General features: G+C 40.6%; 1 protein-coding gene across 9 annotated transcripts in view; it reads right to left on the bottom strand.

Annotated features, from left to right (window-relative positions):
- The window catches only part of PCNX1 (pecanex 1), a 173,874-nt gene that overhangs the window by 77,361 nt on the left and 75,951 nt on the right, over positions 1-20,562 (bottom strand). For 4 of the 9 annotated variants that reach the window (XM_040333117.1, XM_040333119.1, XM_040333121.1 and 1 more), the window contains 4 exons: positions 16,738-16,870; positions 13,122-13,363; positions 3,143-3,236; positions 1,575-1,632 (listed from right to left, as the gene is read on the bottom strand). In XM_040333117.1, the coding sequence (XP_040189051.1) occupies positions 1,575-1,632; positions 3,143-3,236; positions 13,122-13,363; positions 16,738-16,870 (527 nt within the window). The remainder of the gene's footprint in view (positions 1-1,574; positions 1,633-3,142; positions 3,237-13,121; positions 13,364-16,737; positions 16,871-20,562) is intronic. The other 5 variants (XM_040333122.1, XM_040333124.1, XM_040333126.1 and 2 more) reach the window with 3 other exon arrangements.

Below are 20,562 nucleotides of genomic sequence, written 5' to 3'. Positions count from 1 at the left end.
TATGTAGAAGAATACGTATCGGCCTAAACTGAGGAAAAAAAAACGTTTTTTTTATATATTTTTGGGGGATATTTATTACAGCAAAAAGTAAAAAAAATATGATTTTTTTTCAAAATTGTCGCTCTATTTTTGTTTATAGCGCAAAAACTAAAAACCGCAGAGGTGATCAAATACCACCAAAAGAAAGCTCTATTTGTGGGGGAAAAAGGACGGCAATTTTGTTTGGGAGCCACGTCGCACGACCGTGCAATTGTCAGTTAAAGCGACGCAGTGCCGAATCGCAAAAAGTACTCAGGTCTTTGACCAGCGATATGGTCCGGGGGTTAAGTGGTTAATGTGGCATGCATATTCCTTGCTAAAAAAAAATTCCATCAAGTTATGAGTAAAATTCCGCTTTAAAAAAATCTAGATCAAAGAACAAAATTGAAGTATATTACAACTTATAGTCATTCGATGTAGTTGCTGCATAATTTAATTTGCGAAGAACATTTTCAGCAAGTATAGAAAAAACTGGTTGATCTTGCTAGAAATGCGTTCAGGTCACTTCCTGTGAGCTGCAATGTGCTGAAGGTCATCTTGGTTGGTAGGACACAGACTGATTCAGGGCCGACATTTAAAACATCTACAATTCTGATGTAATAACGGTGCCTGCTTTGTTGATATTTACATGTTGGCCATGAGCAGTGTCTGTGGCCGATAGAGTCCATTTACATTGTATGCTCATCTTATGTACAGCATGCCCTGTATTTATGTATTTTTTACAGCTGACAGAGTGCTGGCAGCAAAGCTATTCCTATACTTCTGGTGCTCTGAGAGAAGACATGCTGCCTTCTCACACACAGCATGCCTGCCAGCTGTTCATTCGCATTAGGCATTGTGCCCTGTGAATGGGTTCACATAATACAACGTGCTCAATTGGGCAGTAAGAGGGGTGGGCACAGTGGTTGCATGTGACTCTGCAGCTAAAGGAGCCGAGACCAGAAGGTCCAGCACCAAAAGTATAGCCATTACTGTACTACTGCTGCTCAGTAAAAAATTGAACTGAAAATTAAAGAGATAAGGCATGCACCTCCTTGAACCTAACACCGGTAATACAGCACATTTTACAAAGTGTCTGAATCCTTGCAGTTCAGCTTTAAAGAATTTTAAAGAGTTTAAAAGAGTTCCCAAACAGTAGTTTCGCAGCAGCTCAGCCCAGAGTTTGAAGCCATTAATCCCTACAGCGCTGGAAGAGGAAGGGGCATCCCTGCACAAAAGATTTCTATAGGATTTAGTTGCCTGCATGATGTGGAATATACTCCACAATAGGCAATATGCTTAAAGATTTACAGAGAATTTTTTTTTTTTTTTGCAAATTTCAGGTTTAAACCAAATCACTGAACAAAAGTGAATGTTTTCCAGTTTCTCCACAGAATCAAAGCTGAAATAATTAGCATGGTTCTTATCAATAGAGGTATAATGTACCTGCATGTCTGTAAAAGATGACCAGTGTTCAAAAAAGTTTTTTCATACATCATGAAATGAGAAGTAATGACAATAAAAAGGTAAAAAAATGTATTTTAAAAGAATCTTACCAGATCATGTGGGTAGAATCTAACTGAGGTAGAGCTTGAAACATGGGAATCCGTGTCACTGTAAATTAAAAAACATATATAAATTAAAATGGTTTAATCTCTATACATAACTATTACAGAATAGTGCCCCCTTCGGCAATACAGTATCTTAATTGTGACAAGAGAGGGAACTCTATTAAAAGGAGAAGTTCACTTAAAGAACATGTCACACCAGTAGGGGTTAACAATTAGCATGTTCCAGCACCCCATTCCCCCAACCTCTTCCCCAATTATTCCTGCTAAACATGATTAATAAATGTCCCTCATTGTGTTTGAGGCTGGGTTCACACTTATGCGCACTGGATGTTGATTTTCCCCGTATCCAATTCATACAACAGGAAAGTGTGACCGGCTCTCAATGGAGCCACTTCACACACCTCCGGGATGGCCGAAGTCCACATTAGGAAAGGGACCTGTGCGTATTTGGCTCCGTTACAGGTCTGAATTCAGGCAAAAATTCTGACCTGATTTGTTCCTGAAACGGACAACAGGGACGCATCAGACCCCCTGCTGCGAACCACACCTGCAGCTAGTGGGAACCCGGGCCTAAAGCTCAAGTCCAGGCAGAAAAAAATAAATGCAGTTATAAATGTATTACAAATGACTACATGTACTTTAAATGGAATTAGTATAAACACCTGAATTTAACTTGATTTCAGCCTCTTGTAACCCCTGTATAGCAGCATTAAGACTGGAAAAGGGAAGGGTACAACAGCACTTGTGAACAATCAGGGGTGCTATATTCACATGTTCTTACAAGGCACATTCTGACATTAGGATAGAGCAGATATACGATGACATTAGTCTGCAGCTGCGCTTTTACGTTCCAATTACAACCTGGAGGCTGGAATGTGACCTAACTGCTGCCCAACTACAGCAGAGAAAAATCCAGTCACTGAGATGGCTGTGCAAATCTCAGGAAATGCAAATCCTTTGGCAGGTAACTTCCATATGCATTCCAAATTATATATTGCGAAGCTTGCTTGAAGTGTTTGCATACCCTCAGAGTATACTTGCACCTACAGGTAAGCCTACATTAAGGCTTACCTGTAGGTGCTTGCAATATCTCCTTAACCTACATGGTTAAGGAGATATTTGCAGAAAAGCAGGCGCCGAAGTCGACAGCGCGCAACGGCGCAGGCGCACTGAACGGGAGCCTGCCAGAAAGTGCCGGAAATGTGCACATGCGCGGGGATCGTTCCATTCCGCGCCCATGCGCGATAGTGACGTCATCGCCGCTCCGGCCAGTCTCAGCGCTGGAGCGGCGATACCTGGAAGTCATTCCAGGTATCACGGAGGACGTGTCCGAGGACCACTGCAGGGGCTTCGATCTAAGGTAAGTAATTGATAATCAGCTAGTATGCTAGTCATACTAGCTCATTATGCCTTTGCCTTGCATGTTTTTTTTTTTTTTTTAAGGGTATACAACCGCTTTAAGTCATTCTTAATATAAAGTGACCGGTTGAACTAAAGTAAAAATTGCCTGGAACGTATTAAAATCTAATGCTTAAATTCACTAATGCACCAACCAGAGGTTATTAGATGTTCTCCTTGCAGCGGGTTCAAAGTTCACTAATGACATGTCACAGCCACCAGTTTCATACAGAGATGGGGTAAATTTACCTGTAGTGGGTATAGGGAAAAAAAACTGATTAAACAATTATTACATGCTTTAAAACACCAAACTATGAACAAGGCAACCTTGAAAAATAAAATAAAAATGAAAGATTTTAAATTCACCGTCAACGGCACTTGCTGTTTTGAGTGTGGTCTACACTAGTTTTTAAAATTCTAGAAATGGCTCCAGCAAGACATTTCTGACATAACATTTGTGAGTCAGTGAGGGCATTCTCCTTGGTTTACTACATGTTTTTTTTTTTTATGGAACAGCACAGCCATTACCCATTGCAATAATCATGTCTTAACTAAAATACAACACAGGAACAGTAAATGAAACCTTGAGCGCTACAGTTCAAACCGATACATGGCTACCCAACAGAACTGAAATTCAATCAAGCACATTGTAATCCTGTCACTTGTAAAATAGGGAGAAGGAATAATGCAAGTACAAGCTGGCCAATACCGCTGCCAGCTTATCTTACAAGGATTTAACTATCCCAGGCTTGACCTACAATCAATAAGAATGAACACCATTACCAAGGTGTGAATAGCCACTGTATATTAGACCAGAAGGTGAACTAGGGGAAAAAAAAAAAAAAAAAAAAATGTTCATTCCCACACCTGGGCACTACTCTTTCGAAAATGCATTTTTGCATAGACTACAACACTATGGACTCCACAAAATATCCTGCAGTTTTTTGTCACGATCCATAAAATGTATGTAATTGTGAACCAAAAATCTTATGGTGCTGGTTTTGCTTGTAACTTTATTACTTTTAATTTTAGCAACACAAAATACAGTCGTGATCAAAAGTTTAAGACCACTTGAAAAATGGCAAAATATCATATTTTACATTGTTGGATCTTAACAAGGTTCCAAGTAGAGCTTCAAAATGCAACAAGAAGAAATGAGTGAGACAAAACTTTTTTTGAGCATTCAATTTAATGAAAACAACAAACTGAAACATGCGGTTTTTCAGCTGATCAAAAGTTTAGGACCACACCTCCAAAAAAAAACAAAAAAAAAACAAAAAACATAAAACTAAAACTAAACACCCCCCCCCCCCCCCAAAAAAAACTGAAATTCAACTTTCAAACATGAACTCAGTAATGAGTAGCTCCGCCAATATTGTTGATCACTTCAAAAATGTGTTTTGGCATGCTTGAGGCAAGCGTTTCCATGAGGTGAGTGGGAACATTTCTCCAAGTGGTGAAGACAGCCGCACAAAGGCCATCTACGGTCTGTAACTGTTGTCCATTTTTGTAAACTTCCCTTGCCATCCATCCCCAAAGGTTCTCAATTGGATTTAGATCAGGGGAACACACCGTATGGACCAAAAGAGTGATGTTATTCTCCTGGAAGAAGTCCCTTGTCCTGCGGGCATTGTGTACTGTAGCGTTGTCCTGTTGAAAAACCCAGTCGTTACCACACAGATGAGGGCCCTCAGTCATGAGGAATGCTCTCTGCAACATCTGGACATAGCCAGTGGCCGTTTGACGCCCCTGCACTTCCTGAAGCTCCATTGTTCCACTGAAGGAAAAAGCACCTCAGACCATTATGACGTCCCCTCCACTGTGGCACGTAGAAAACATCTCAGGTGGGATCTGCTCGTCATGCCAGTGACGTTGGAAACCATCAGGACCATCAAGGTTACATTTTTTCTCATCAGAGAAGAAAACTTTCTTCCACCTTCGAATGTCCCATGTTTGGTGCTCTCTTGTAAAGTCCAAACGAGCAGTTCTGTGTCGTTCAAGGAGACGGTTTTTGTAGACGTTTTTTGTTTTTAAAGCCCTTCAGTCTCAGATGCCGTCTGATGGTTATGGGGCTGCAGTCAGCACCAGTAAGGGCCTTAATTTGGGTCGAGGATCTCAAGTGTCTTGATGAGAAACCCTGCTTATGCAGTTTCAGCAACACGACCACGTTCAAAAAAGGGAGAGATTTTTTGTCTTTGCCATCACAACGTGTGACTACCTGACAGAAAATGACAATGAATCCACATCTTTGCACAGATTTGGCCTTTTAAAGGCATGTGGTCCTAAACTTTTGATCAGCTGAAAAACAGGCTGTTTCAGTTTATTCATTGTTTTCATTAAATTGAATGCTCAAAAAATGTTTTGTCTCACTCTCCTTTCTTCTTGTTGCATGTTGAAGCTCTACTAGGAACCTTGTTAAGATCCAACAATGTAAAATATGTTTTTTTTTGCCATTTTTCAAGTGGTTTTAAACTTTTGATCAGGACTGTATATCTCTCAAACTGACATTTACACATGTGTACAACATTTGAGACAGGTATTGGTATACTCGAGAGTGAATGTAGACCATGAAATATGGCAAAGTTGTAGAAAATACGCTTCAACTTCAGATTGGCACCAAGCAAAATTAAAAGAAGTCCAGCTTGAGCTTTTTTAGGCTGGGCTTCTCCACTGGGTCCAATTCGTTTTGCACTCCTGTGACCCGGTTTCAGAAGAGAGCGGTCTGAAGTCCGCTCTCTGCTGACATCATTGCCATCAGTCGAGGCAGCGCGTCATCCCAAGTCTGAATCCGCCAGCTTCCTTGATTGATGGCAGTCTCAGCGAGCCATTTACAGGGATGGAGGCCTATGGTAGTGTCTATCACATGCCTCATTTAAAGTCCCAACCCCATTCCCCCTTTTAACATAATGGGTGTCCTTGGAGAGGCAGGAACAAGAAAAGAAAATTCCTTCTTGTTTAAAATTCCCGGGGCAAAAGCTCTGGACACCAATTTTTCCAACTCACTTTTATTGGGTCCAACAGGGTATCTTCTCAACGGAACATCTGTATCAGAATCACTTAGTATATGATCACTTTCATGGTAAGCACATTCCAACACGATTCCCCCTCCTTTATCCGCAGGTCTAACCACTAAATCCTTACGATCGCAAAACTGTGGTAATCCCTTTTCAAGGTATTCAGCCGCGCTAACCAAAAATGTATAATATATATATATAATTCTAACGATAAATACAAAAATCAAGTCCAGATGTGAAGGAATGTGTGTATAGTTACTCTACATAGAGAATATGATAATCAAGGATTTAAAAAAAAAAAAAAAAGTGAACTGTCCCAAAGTAAATAAATGAATATGTGGGTGAACAATCCTGGAATCACTTAGGATATATGGCACAGAAAGTACTTCCTAGTGATTATTTCATCTTCCACCACCACCAGTTGTGCACAAACACCAATATGAAATGTGCGCTTACCAAAAGGCAAGCTAAATTAGCTTGCGGTTATATACCCAGCCATGGTCTTTATCCAGGGGGTTTTATGGCACCAGTTGATCAATGCGATTGAAGAGAAGTATGCACCAGATAGCCAGTATGGCTCGATCGATCAGTGTTCGTGGATAATAGTCAGATGTTACCCAAAAAATGGGAACTCACCATAGCGTACATCAGATATATAACATTTAATAAGAATAAAAATACACTTACACAGATATGTAGATAAAAAGCAGTGAAAGATAGCAGTGAACGCCCGTCCGCTCAGACACACACACACGACGACGTCAGCACACGTCATCGCGTGTGTCTATACCTGGGGGCTTAAACAGTGAGGCATTGGAGAAATGGGACGGTTGAACCCCTGATCACACCAATCTCCCTTCTTTAAAACAGGATTAGATAAAAAGTCTCTTAATATTGATTTTTCTAATGTATTTATGTATAGCCATAAAAGGTCTGGGATTTGTCCAAACCCTTAGGTGGGGCAAACTTCAGACCTTTGTCCAATATGGCATTTTCTTCTTCTGTGAGGACTTGAGTACTTAAATTGTAAATAGACCTACCCCTACCAGTCTCTCACTTTTTCTTTTTTGCTTGTAATCTCCTGCCCCCTCTGATCCCTCTCTATGACGTCCCATTCCCCTGTAGTCTTGTCCCTGCTGGGGAAAACACCCATAATTAAACTGTCCAGACCGTGGAAACCTAGGGCCTATACCCCAAGTAAAAAGGAATGGTTATTGGATCTTCCTGGTGGATTAGGATGAGAATGGTTCCCATATCTTTGGGCTCCCGGGCCCCTTGGTGGAGATTTATGAATATTATGGTGATACTGATCACCATATTTCTGGGGGTCAGGACCTTTGTGATAATACTCATTACCCCCATGCTTCAGTTTGTGGCCTCTCGAAATTGTTTACGGCTTGAATTTGAATATAAATCATACTCTTCTCCTCCCAATGGGGCATATCTATTATTGACAAAGACATTATATTGTCAATTAGCATCTCCTCTAAAAGATAGATTCTTAGGTGCAATAAGCAAAACACCTGTTCACATTTATGTCACTTTGGTGACTCAGACTCACCGTTTTTTGTTATACTTCGTGCAACAGTTTTTTTTTTTATATACTGTATAATCGAAGTAAAAAAAGCAGCACACGTTGCCACAAGTTGGCTGAAATGACTCAAAATGCAACCCCATCCCGCCTCAATGCCAAAAATGGTCAATTCTGCAATAGATTACAGCTCAAAAAACACCCTCAAGTATGAAAAAGTGTCTTCACTCATCAGTTTCATCCCTATAACTATCAGATATCGTCCAACATGGCTCTTTTTTTCTTGGGAAACATTTGCACCAACCTAAATCAGTAGAAGAGTTTTGCAGACATACCGGAACATCTTCCAGTCTCACATTTGCCTTGCTTGCAACTGCAGTGGACTACCTGCAACACACTTTCAGGGGCAGAATTCCTAATTATCCAGGTCACTGTTAACTTCCCATCCTCGAAATGCCATCCATTGCCAATGAGTGACGGGACACACATTGCACCTTTTAGAGAATTTTTTATTATGTCGGCTTGGTAGTATGCCCCTTTTAAAAAGTGTTGGTAAATGGCATAACTTTTCAGAGGCATAAATAGTTCTGGCAAACCAAACGATGCACAGCCCTGTAACAATTAAACTAGGTGAATTTCACACATGCATGTCCGATCTGGGCATTTTAGGAAAAAGGTTTGGAGATGCAGGACTGCAAAAAATACTCATCGAGTATGACGTTTTTGTCCCAGGATTCATTAATGGTCATCATAACAACCGCAGCATAAGGGCACACAAACTTCTGTATGCGAGTCTGCAATGCATCAGCAGCCCTCAAAATTTGTACTCGCCTGCTAGCATTTGGCGAGTACAAATTAAGTGGTTGCGAGTAGCAGAAAAAGGTGCCCAATCAAGTGGCTTTCTTCTGTTGTCTCCCAATTCCCGCCTGTTAAAATTATTGGTTGCTAGCGTCCTAACAACCAATCAGGTGCTTAGAGGACTGGCATTCAGAGGAGGAAGATGTAACTTCCTCCTTCCCGACTTCCGACCTGCTGACAACGAAAGGGAACAGGAAAGGACTTGCTGTCTGACACTTCCGAGATGACTGGCTGTGAGTATGAGGGGACCTGTGTGCTATCTGGACACTGCTGATGATTTGAGTGAGCAGAGGAGTCGGCACTCAGAGCAGGGGGAGGGGTCAGGGATCACACTGAACAAGTGTAGAGGGAGGAGGACATGCTCTCCCAGGTCCTAGAGCTGTGTACACTGAGCTGCAACAGCTCCCCCTCTACAGAAATGTGGAGGGAGGGGGGGGGGACATTCATCACCACACCATCCTCAGTACCTGTACCATGCCTGCAGTCTCTCTGACCCTCTCCCTGTCATGCCTGCAGTCTCTCTGACCCTCTCTCTGTCATGCCTGCAGTCTCTCTGACCCTCTCTCTGTCATGCCTGCAGTCTCTCTGACCCTCTCTCTGTCATGCCTGCAGTCTCTCTGACCCTCTCCCTGTCATGTCTGCAGTCTCTCTGGTCATCTCCTGTAGTATGTCGGCAGTTTTTCTGACCCTCTCTGGTAGCGTTTCTACAGTGGACACGGAAATGTTTGCCCAGGGTCCAATTTACATTATAAGACCCTGCATACCATGTATGATCTGAATAAAATATGATAATTTACAAAGGGCGGGGTTGGGTGGGGCAACTGGCGGCGAGTAACTATTAAGGCCTGGCTAGTAGCTCAGGACTTGAAATTTTGAGCCCTGCATCAGGCTTCTCACCTTCTTAGACTCTCTGCCACCAGAGGAAAGAGGAATGTATGGTTAAATTAGATCACTTGTGCATTCCAGGACAGAACAATTGATGTTTTGTATGCAAATGATACATTTGACAAAATGTGTTCCAAATATGTAGACTTTGTGAAAAGTGCAGAAAACCCAACATTTGACTTGGAGTTCATATATTGACATGGTACAGATACTCCTTTTGTTTGCGAGAGCAACACGAGAATCGGACTGGCAGCGTCACCTGTCAACAGTGCGCTTGATGCCATGTTTTTTTGCACACAATCGTGTAAATTATGCTAGGCATTTAGCTGCATACTGGCTGGAAATGGTCAATTTGCCACGCACACATCCTTCTTGCCATAGTGAGCGCAGTGTTAAAGGCCAGAAAACCTTTGCGACTAAATGGAGGGTTTACAAACTTAGGCCTCATTCACACTGGGCCGTTCAGGTCCGTCTGTCACGGACCTGAACGGCCGCTCCTTGCATTGCTATGGAGCGTCGGATGTCAGCGTAGACATGTCCGCTGACATCCGACCTGCTAAAAACAGACGTATGGGGGCTACGTCCCCATCCGTCCATGCGGATCGGATCGGGTAAGATCTGATGAAAACTGACATGCTGTCCGTTTTCATCAGATCGCTCCATAGGACACAGCGGTGCCCGCCAAGCCCCTCCCCGCTCAGTGAGCTGAGAGGAGTTTGTCATCAGCGGAGATCTGCGGACTGATCTCCTGCTGAGCCGATGGGAGCGTGTGAATGAGGCCTTAGTGAAGTTGAAGATCTGACATGTGATCATGAAGAATGTGACACCAGGGTGTTTTTTTTTTCATGCAAAACATGCTGCACAGAAGCATCAAACTGTAGTCATCAAGAGCCTTGATACAGATTTGGCAGTGATTGCTTTAAGTCTTTAGCAAGATTTTTTCACAGGGGTTGGCAACAAAAGAAGGATCATTGACTTGGCTAACGTGTCATCAGCTCTTGGTACTTATTGAGATCCATACATTCTCAGGTTGTGACTCTACAAGAGCCTTTTATGGCAAATGCAAAAGAAAGCATTTTCTGTTGCTTACGAGAAAGTAATAGCGGACTGCATTTACAAACCTGGGCAGTAGTTTTAACCTGGAAATCCTGCCCCTGAAAATGTGTTGCAGGTAGTCCACTGCAGTTGCGAGTACATATTGTGCATTTTGAGTCATTTCAGTCAACTTGTGGCCGTTTTTTACTTTTAAATTACACAGTACCTACTTAAAATCTTCATTACTACAACATCTCAGTTTTGATACATTTACAATTGTGTATATTTAATTTTGCTTGGTGAAAATCTGTGAAGTTAAAGCCTATTTTCTACAACTTTGCCATATTTCATGGTCTACATTCACTCTTGAGTATACCAATGCACCAATAACGGTCTTCAAATGTTACGCACATGTGTAAATGTCAGTTTGAGAAATATTTTTGTTTCTTAAATGAATAGTAAGAAAGTTATAAGCAAAACCAGTACCACAAGATTTTCGATTTGTTGGTTCACAATTACATACATTTATGGATCATGACAAAAAACTGCAGGATGTTTTGTGGCGTCCATAGGGGTGTTGTCTATGCAAAAATGCATTTAAAGAGTAGTGCCCAAGTGTGGGAAGGAAAATCATTTTCTAGACACTTTTTCCTAGCTCACCCTATGGCCTATATGCCTCTAATGGTTTCCAGGGAACACATACTGACTGTGTAACAATATAGGTATATTCTAATAAATCTATTTTTTTAAAATACAATTACACAAGTACAAGACTACAATCATTTTGTAGAATATTGATTCAACAAACCAAGATGAACAATTTTCCAAAAGGGAAGAAAGATCAAGCTAAACCTATAAAAGGCCAAGCCCACCTACAACTGAAATTTGAGGTATATGCACAAGTACGAAATCACCTGCTGGTTATTCCTATAACTGCAAGACCAATGTTTCGCTACCAAAGAGTAAATTTACAAGGTCACCGATTACGAGGGCATCACTCACTAGACACTTTGTGCACCATTGTCAGTCGTGCCAAATGCTTAATTGCAGTGGAGTCAAAAACATAAAATTTCAAAACAATAAAAAGGTACGTATTATTTTTTCCCCAATTAATCAACAATCTGAAATTTCATTTTTGTCAGCAGACTTGACCTATGATAGGTACAAAATTATAAAAACAAACTATGAAGGAAATTGGAAAAAAGTACAGGTTTACTTGTGTTGACATTTATTCACTATATAAAGAAACATTCTTACACACAGGATAAGAGGCCTCTATCATTGTAGTTACTCAAAATCAGGAAAGATGAAAGCAGGGAGGGTGTTACAAGTTTGGCCAATTCTAAATCTTGTTTCTTGGTTACCAAAGTCTATCTAATGGGGTTAGATCTCTAGGTAAAAGATTTAGTTCTACTGTTTATGGCCTTGATCCTCACAATACAGATAAAGGGTTCATATTTTGGGAAGCCAGAAGATCAGGTTTTTGCATGGGGTGTGTGAACAGATGAAGAGCACATAAAATCCCCACAAATCCATAACTAGTACAGAGGCACTTATGGGTCTTGTAGAGGAGATCAAAAGAGCAGCGTTTTGATGAAGCTCAGTCCATCTTTCTCAAGACTTACTCATCACTTCCTCCTCTGCAAGACCCGAGTGTCTCTCTACTGGTTTTGGGGGGGGGGGATATATATATATATATATATATATATATATATATACACATACATACATACATACATACATACATACATACATACATACATACATACATACATACATACATACATATATACATACACACACACAGGCTAAAGAAATATTAAGTAGAGGTTTTGAAATCAATCTAGGGCATCTGGATATTTGAGAAGCTCTTCTACTGGCCCCAATACATATGTTAAATGTCAGCATTATTATTTAGGAAGTCTGGCAATCTGTCTTTGGCAATCTGGATGTATCCATTTTCTTTTAGTACACACATACATACATTTCATCCTATTTTTACAAATTCTCTGAAAACCCTTGTAGTAAAGAGAAAGTAGTTATTCCATTTCACATTGACAACTGGAAAATTCAAAGGAGGATGTAGTTGATCAAGTGCAATATGGATACCTTGGTTAGCATGATGGTTAATTTACAATAGTGAGTACAGTAAAACCTACATGTACTTGTTTATCCAAATGCCTGCCAAGATGCATGTATTTTGCCACACAGGACATGCAAATACTTTAAAAGGATCAAAATTAAATTAAGATAATTAAAGCAAAAAAAAAAAAAACCCTAGATTTATATGGCACCAACATATAATTTATCACATAAAATAAAAAAAAACAGGTATAATTTATTAAAATGTGTCAAACTAAATCTAAAGGCAACAATCATGTACTCAAACTATTTGCATAATCACAAATTTGAGCACTGCATGACATCATTTGCTACTGAAAACAAACATGTAAGTAATAAAATTGTCAAATACACAATACTAAGTGACTGGCATTTTTTTTCCAAAATAATGAGCAGCTTGACCTAAAATAATTAGAGGAAAGTAATAACTTGCATTTAAAAAAAAAAAAACCTATAGGAGGATAAAGTTAAAATAAATCTGAAAGGTTGTGCTTCAGTCACATATGAGTAAATGACAAAAGTATATGTTAGCAGTAATGAAAGCATGTTCTGATGTTAACACCATTGAGCTGTCTGGAAAGAGAATCAAACTAAAAAGGAAAAAATGTTCAGTTAAAAGGTTATCAGTTATTTCCACATTCACACAGGAAGGGTCTGGAATGAAAAAGAATAAGTGAACTGCATTATTACCCAAAATGTGTTGCATTAAAACTTCCATGTCACCAAGGTTACATAAGGCCTGCATACCAAGTTCATCGTGCAAACTGCCATTGCCTACGGCAGATGCATTGTCATGTGAAGCCTCTAAGTGGACACTCCCATTTCTCACCAGCAAGGAGGCGCTAGCGCTGAGCACAGCAGCCTGGGAAGGGGGATGGGACTGGACTTTGACCAGGGTTGATGACTGCTGGCCTTGATGACCATCTTGAAGGCTACAACAAAAACAGTTATTGGGAAGACATTAAAATCCATGAGTAACAAGCCTCTAGAAAAGGAATGTTTATGTCATCTATGAACATTTTATCAAATTTGTGAGGCTTGCTAGTTAAAATATCCCATTAGAGATATAAGCCAACAAAACAGATCTACAAATGAGGTTATCTCTATGATAATAAAAAACCTACCACAGAAAATACCAGTGACATTCCCATCTGTCATACCCAGAACTAAAAAAGAAATAACTGTAGTAGCTGACAAAAATCAACACTTGCAGCACAAGTTTACTATTTAATCCTTAAAAGGGGTCATATAATCCATTTTGTAGTTTACAGCAGAGGTAGTGCTAACAGGAGTGAGGGGCAAGGAGTGTTGAAAATAAACTCTGTTATAAAGCCAATCATGTAATAGCCCGTTTTTCCTAACCTATCCTTTAAAGAAGCAGTACATTTAGGAACACAAAAAAAAGGTGCCGACAGGTCTGAAGAACCCGCACCCAGAAGGTACCCAAATCAGCTCTTTGCATCTCCTGCTTTTCCAGAAGCGCAAGTCGCTCTGATCAGGACTTCCTGATAATGCCGACGCTTACACAGCGAGGTAGTACACCATCAAAGCTATAGTGTAATGGGAAATTAGAGGGGTGAGGGGCAGACCAGCACCAACATATTCCAGAATGCCTGGCATTTGAGAAAAAGTTGGCAAAATGGAAAGCACCAGTAGGAATATGCCTTGGCAGATCAATCTCGTAAATTTGATGCTCCAAATATGACTGCATTTAAATGTATGAGCTGGGTTGCCAGTTATAAAGAAAGAAAGATGATGAAGATGGCAAACTGCTTTCCGACCATTAAATAAGATCTTGACTGGTACACTGCAGTGTCGGCAAAATTAAGCGTTTTGGGGGGGAAGGCAACTGCCAAGGGGGAGGGGTGTTTCCACCAAAATGAATCAGCTCGCCAACACTGCAGCGTATCAGTATGCTTGTAACTTTGTTCCTTTGGGAGTCTTCATTTAGCATATTGTTTGAATAAATCTTGGGTAATGCACTAGGCATTTGTGCCCACCTGTGTTCTTTTATAAAGTTATGTCTTGGAAGTACCCATTTGAGGAGGGCTGCATCATTGAAACATTTCACTAGAAGAGTATAGAAACCACATAGCCATTTGCTTTGGTGGCGGTCCTCTGAGCTCTGCAGCTTTTGTCTGTGTACAACCAATTACGACAACCTGTGTGCTCATATCTGGTAGTTGGAGCAAGCAGATAAGGATGGTGCTCTCAAATGTGTATTCGGAAATTAAATAGATGTTACTGCAGTCTCTGTGTGCCGTCAACACCTGTACACCGCAATCTGAAAGCGTTTTCATGACATGCAGTGGAAGTTCACAAAGGACAATGATCACTCACAAAACTTGCACTGGGAAAACAAATCTGTTTTTAGTACAAAAGCTCTAAATTGGTCTAATGCCGCGTACACACAATCGGTCCATCCGATGAGAACGGACCGATGGACCGTTTTCATCGGTTAACCGATGAAGCTGACTGATGGTCCGTCGCGTCTACACACCTTCAGTTAAAAAAATCTATCGTGTCAGAACGCGGTGATGTAAAACAACGACGTGCTGAAAAAAATGAAGTTCAATGCTTCCAAGCATGCGTCGACTTGATTCTGACCATGCGTGGATTTTTAACCGATGGTTGTGCCTACTAAACGATCGTTTTTTCCCCATCGGTTAGGAATCCATTGGTTAAATTTAAAACAAGATTGTTTTTTTTTAACCTATGAATAAATAACCAATGGGGCTCACACACGATCGGTTTTGACCAATGAATGCGGTCCATCAGACCATTCTCATTGGTTTAACTGATCGTGTGTACGCGGCATTAGGTCCCTTTCCCACTGGTGGAGTGCGCCAGCAGATCCACCTACACAATTAGACTGGAAGTCGACACATGTTCTGCAGCTCTATAGAGAGAACAATAGATGGTCCAATCAGGTCCACCTGAAAAACAAACAGGTGGACCCGACTGGTCCATCTGTGTAAAAGGGGCCTTAACATTTAAAAGATTTATTTTTTTCCAGAACTGCCTTCATTTTCTTTTTTGAGTGAGTAGTCTCATATTAGTTTTGCCTAAATGCTGTAATAGTACCAACTTTATCAGTTTAGTACATCCCTTTCAACTGCTCGTGGCCACAATATTTTCCTAGCCATGAAAATTCATAACACTGCTGATATTTGTCCATTTATAAACCTGCAAAGAATACAAAAAGGTAGCATCACAAATCGCACAAGATTTTGCAAACGCAAAAAGCTGAATAATAATCACTATTTTTAGAACATTAAAGTGAATGTAGAGCTTGTTTTTATTTACCTGCCCTGTGCAATGGTTTTGCACAGAGCAGCTCCAATGCTCTTTCTGAGGTCCCCCACTAGCGCTCTGGGCGTCTCATCTCTTCCAAGTGCAGAGCTTGGGCAGAGGATACATTAAGGTAAAGATAAAAAAAAAAGGTACCTTTACAACCACTTTAATGTATATTCGAAGGATGTGTACAATTTCTTAAAACACTTAAATAAAGAGGTTCTCTAATTGTTGATTGTATTGTGACAAAATCTACACTTGTGTCAACTGAGTGTCATGTAGGAATATAAGGTTAAAGATGAACTCCGGGCAGCTAAATACACTGCTGAAATACAAATATGGGAACAATTTTACTAACCATAGAAATTGTAATTCTGTCCATCTAGTCCTGAGATTTGCATAGGCAGCCAAGCCAGGTTGGTGACCCAACTTCTATGCAGCGGTTAAACTGGTAAAGTAAAAACCATTAGTTCTGCTTCCACATAGGGAAGAACATTTCGTTTTAAAGATAAATACTAATAGCAATACTTGCTAGATCACCTCTCTGACCTCAGCCAGTGATAGAACAGTGAAAAAACAGCATCAGACTAACAAGGTTATCCTTTTGCTTCACTTTGCTCTCCATCACATCATGATAGCAAAGCCTGAATGGCTCTCATTGGTGCCTCTCCCAGTCAGAGATATTAAGGCAAATTCAGGGGGTTGGGGCAGAAGCATTTAAATATAAATGTAATGATATTTTAATTCATACATCAATGCTTGAATTTTGTGCTTTTTTGTGCCTGGAGTTCAGCTTTAAAGCTTTACTTTGGGACAACAACCTTATGAGAGAGTAAACAGCTGCACAGCAGATCCATGCGGATCACATGCTTAAAGTGTCATGCACAGACAGCCAACAGAAAAGAGAAGGTTGTACTTGTTAGCACAAAGGGAATTAAGGGTGACTGGAGCAAGCTTAGGGGAAGATTAGAAGCCTGCAGCATGCAGTACGGTGGAGCTTGAAATACCGTACCTGAGGGGTGATCCGATGAGTGAAGCGGGAGGAGTGGGGTTACTCCCTGCATTGTGCCTGCGCCGTACAGCCTGGCGCCTAAATGTGCTGCGCTCACGACGAAATGTTACTGTCTCCTCGCTGGTGTGTGCTGCTGCAGCAAGACAGATACTTCAGGTCAAATTTTTTTAAATAAAAGAACTGGTAATTTAGCAATAAGTAGGTTACCTCTGAATTACCATCTCCTATAAAGAAAATCCAATGTCAAATATGATTGTATGTAATTGCATGACAGCTGCCATACTTCACACAAAATGTTCCAGCACCTTAAGGGTATGATGCATAAATGTAAACATAGTATTTGTATACTGTTTTTTGTGTAGTTACCAATTCTAAACCAGAGTTTCACTACGTGAGACAATTTAGACAAACTGACCACCACAACAAACAATGAAAACAAAAAAAATTTAACTAAAAACACAAAAAAAAAAACATTTGTTAATATTCAAAAGCAACCCAAGAAAATGATATACAGGAGAAAGCCTTTGAATGCATATATTAAGTGTACAATACTGCAACTGCCCCAACAGGAGAGGAATATAGAGATACCCAGAGAAGCTGCCACAAGCAGCAGAGGCAGCTGGAAGCTCTTGGTGGCAACTAAGACATAGGTTGGGGGAATCTCTGATCAAGATGAAGACTTTTTAGGTGATTTGATCAGGAGAGGTAGCATGCTCACTCTCAATGTCAGTTTAAAAACTTCATACACACCACAGCAAAAAATATCAAACCAGCTTTCTCAACAAGTGTAGCAAACTTGAGGTAGAACTAAAAAGATAAAACTTTTTGTTTTTCATTTTTGATGGAGTATTTTTTATTTTTTTGCCATCGGGGAGATTTTAATACATTTCCTGTCACGTAGCTAGAACAGAAAGCGAGGAAATTCCTGGTCATCACCAGGGCCACCAGAACTAGTGTCCCCACTGGAAGATTTCCTCTCTATTACTGTTCTGGGGACAGCTCAAAATATGTGACTCTCGTATTTTCTCTTTCAATAAGAATGGTAAACAAGACAAATTGAGAGTGAATCTCCCCAACAGAAAGAGGCACAGGCAGAAATAAAAACCTGACATGTTCTAAGCCCTCTTCACTCTACCCAAAGCAAAAAAAAAAAGACACACGCTGATCGCCGCCATTACTAGTGGAAAAAATAAAAATGCCATTAAAATATCCCATAGTTTGTAAACGCTATTACTTTTGCACAACCCAATATACGCTTAGTGGGATTTTTTCCCCCCAAAAAACATAGAATAAATATTGGCCTAAATTGATGATGTAATTTATTATTTTTATTAATTGTCTATGTTTTATAGTAGAAAGTAAAAAATAGTTTCTTTTCAAAATGGTCACTCTTTTCATTTATATCGCAAAAAAATAAAACCGTAGAGGTGATCAAATGAAACCAAAAGAAAGTTCCTGTTGTGAGGGGAAAAAAAGGACATCAATTTTATTTGGATACAGAGTGGCACAACCGTGAAATTGTCAGTTAAAGTAATGCAGTGCCATATCGCAAAAAAAAAAAAGCATGATCATTAAGGGGGTAAAACTTTCCGTGGCTGAAGTGGTTAACGGGAAAAAAATAAAAATAACCCTGAAAAAAATTTGTTTAACAGCGTTATGCCACCAGAACTTTACACCTGAAATAAACTTCTTGCAGTTAGAACTGTTTTAAAAGTTTTCCTTGATTTCTTACAGTTTAAAAAGTCTACACTGAAGAATGAAAACCATACTAAACATATGCAGAGCACCTGCAGTGATTCGGTGAGAATTACTGAGCCAACACAAAGGAAATATGATATGGGTTTACACAGGGCTCTACAGCATCATTCCAAAAAAAGTCTTCACAAAATGAAAAGCTTATATTCGAATTAAGTTTAAGGGGAACCAGTCATTTCAAATTTGCAAAAGTAAAACCCCCACGTAAGGCCAGGCGCTGATAATGTTAACTTACCTTAGGGAACTTTGTCACCACCCGCATCTACCAAGATGAAAATGTATTGTGAATGCATTTACAACACAAAAACAGTTGGCTGCCTTTCTTTTTCCATACTCCCGTCATTTTACAGCAAAGTAAAGCACAATAAGGGGGTACCACCTGTCACCTTGTATGGGGTCGGGGCATCGTATGAGGGCAGGAAGGACGGTGATTGGTACCTCAGCAATTACAAGAAGGAGAAGCAGCAGCTGAAAGCCAGTTTCTTCCCCTCTCCCTACCGCTGGCCTTTAGCTGCTGAATGGAGAGACACACACAGGGCATCGTTCCTGTAGTTGTCTCCCCCCCCCCCCCGTACCAATCCCCCTCCAGTACTATTCACATCAGATTTTCCCCTACAGGCTGCAGTGTACCCCCTTCCTCCCGCAGCACTGCTGGAATGGCACACAGGGGGATATTAAGAATGGAGAGCAGGGGAAGGGGTACACTCACTGTGTTCATTCATAACTGAAGCATATTAAACTGTGCTTACTATACTTCATTAAGAATTAACATGAGTCTCTGCCTTCTGTTCATTCATCTTCAGAGAGGCGGAGGCTGCAGAGAAAAGTATTGAATAATCTGAGTTCAACTCCATTCTCTGTCTCAATGGTGAGATGTCAGGGGTCTGATTAGACACCTGCTTTTTCACCCAAGCTTCAGTTAATAGTGTGCTTAGGTTAGCTTTCATCCAAACAGTCAAGCCATCAAATGGCTGGTGTCTTGGCATATGTGAAATGTCAGACACATTTGTAGGATGTCTGGTGCGAATGTCTCGAGGTCATTCAACAGCATCTCTATGGGATTAAAATCTGGGCTCTGATTGGGCCTCTTCAAAAGGCGCATTTTCTTTTTCTTTTTTACCAGTCTGGTGGATTAACTTTGATGTTTAGAGTCACTGTCCTGCTGCATCACTTCTACTAAACTTCAGTTGATGGACAGCCATCCTGACATTATCCTGTAGGATATTTTGGTATACTTGGAAATTGTTTCCTCAATGATGACAAGTAGTCCAGACCCTGAGGCTGGGTTCACACCCAATATGAATGCGGCTCATGGCATGGGTCCAGTGTGTCCCTGTTCTCAGTTTCAGGGACAAATCAGGCCCGAATTTTTGCCTGAATTTGGACCTGAAACTGAGCCAAAGACTCAAAGGACCCCTGTGCAATGCGGTCACCCTGGAAATGTGTGAACCGGCTCCATTGAGAGAGACGGTCACAATCTCCTGTCATGCGAATACGATGTGGGGGAAACCCACATCCAATACGCATAGGTGTGAACCCAGCCTGAAGCAGTGAAGATTTTCTAGCAAAAAGATACGGATGTTACCTTGTAAGCAACAAGTGTCAGAAAAAAAGCTTAGTCTTTGTGGTTAAACTGACATTGTTTGCAGACTGAAGTTTGTCCCTTTGATCTAAAAGAACCAAACAATGCAATGTTCCTTTTTATCTCTCAGCGCTGAGCAATGTAGTCAAACTTTGCTGGATTTTTTTTTTTTGACAGCCGTGAGCAGAACTGCTCTGCACTTGTTACATGAATCAAGGAAATGCTGAATTAAGATCGTGAGGGGTGGAGGGTTTAAATCAATGTTGCAATTTTTTCTCAGATTTCCTATTCATTCTTTGGCTTTAGACACGGTTTAACTTTCCCTTTAACCCCTTCATGCCCGCTATAGCTAAAAGACGGCTACAAAACAGGCCTAAATTGTTTGGAGGGCGTCCATGTACATCCGCCTGTGCATGAGCGAGTCAAGACGACCCCTTACCAATGACAGCTGATCACGTGATCAGCCATCGGGTCTTTTTTCCCCCTCA

This window comes from Rana temporaria, chromosome 13 (assembly GCF_905171775.1).
Source record: "Rana temporaria chromosome 13, aRanTem1.1, whole genome shotgun sequence".
In the NCBI taxonomy this organism is placed as follows: domain Eukaryota; kingdom Metazoa; phylum Chordata; class Amphibia; order Anura; family Ranidae; genus Rana; species Rana temporaria.
This window is presented reverse-complemented; position numbering and strand designations above follow the sequence as displayed.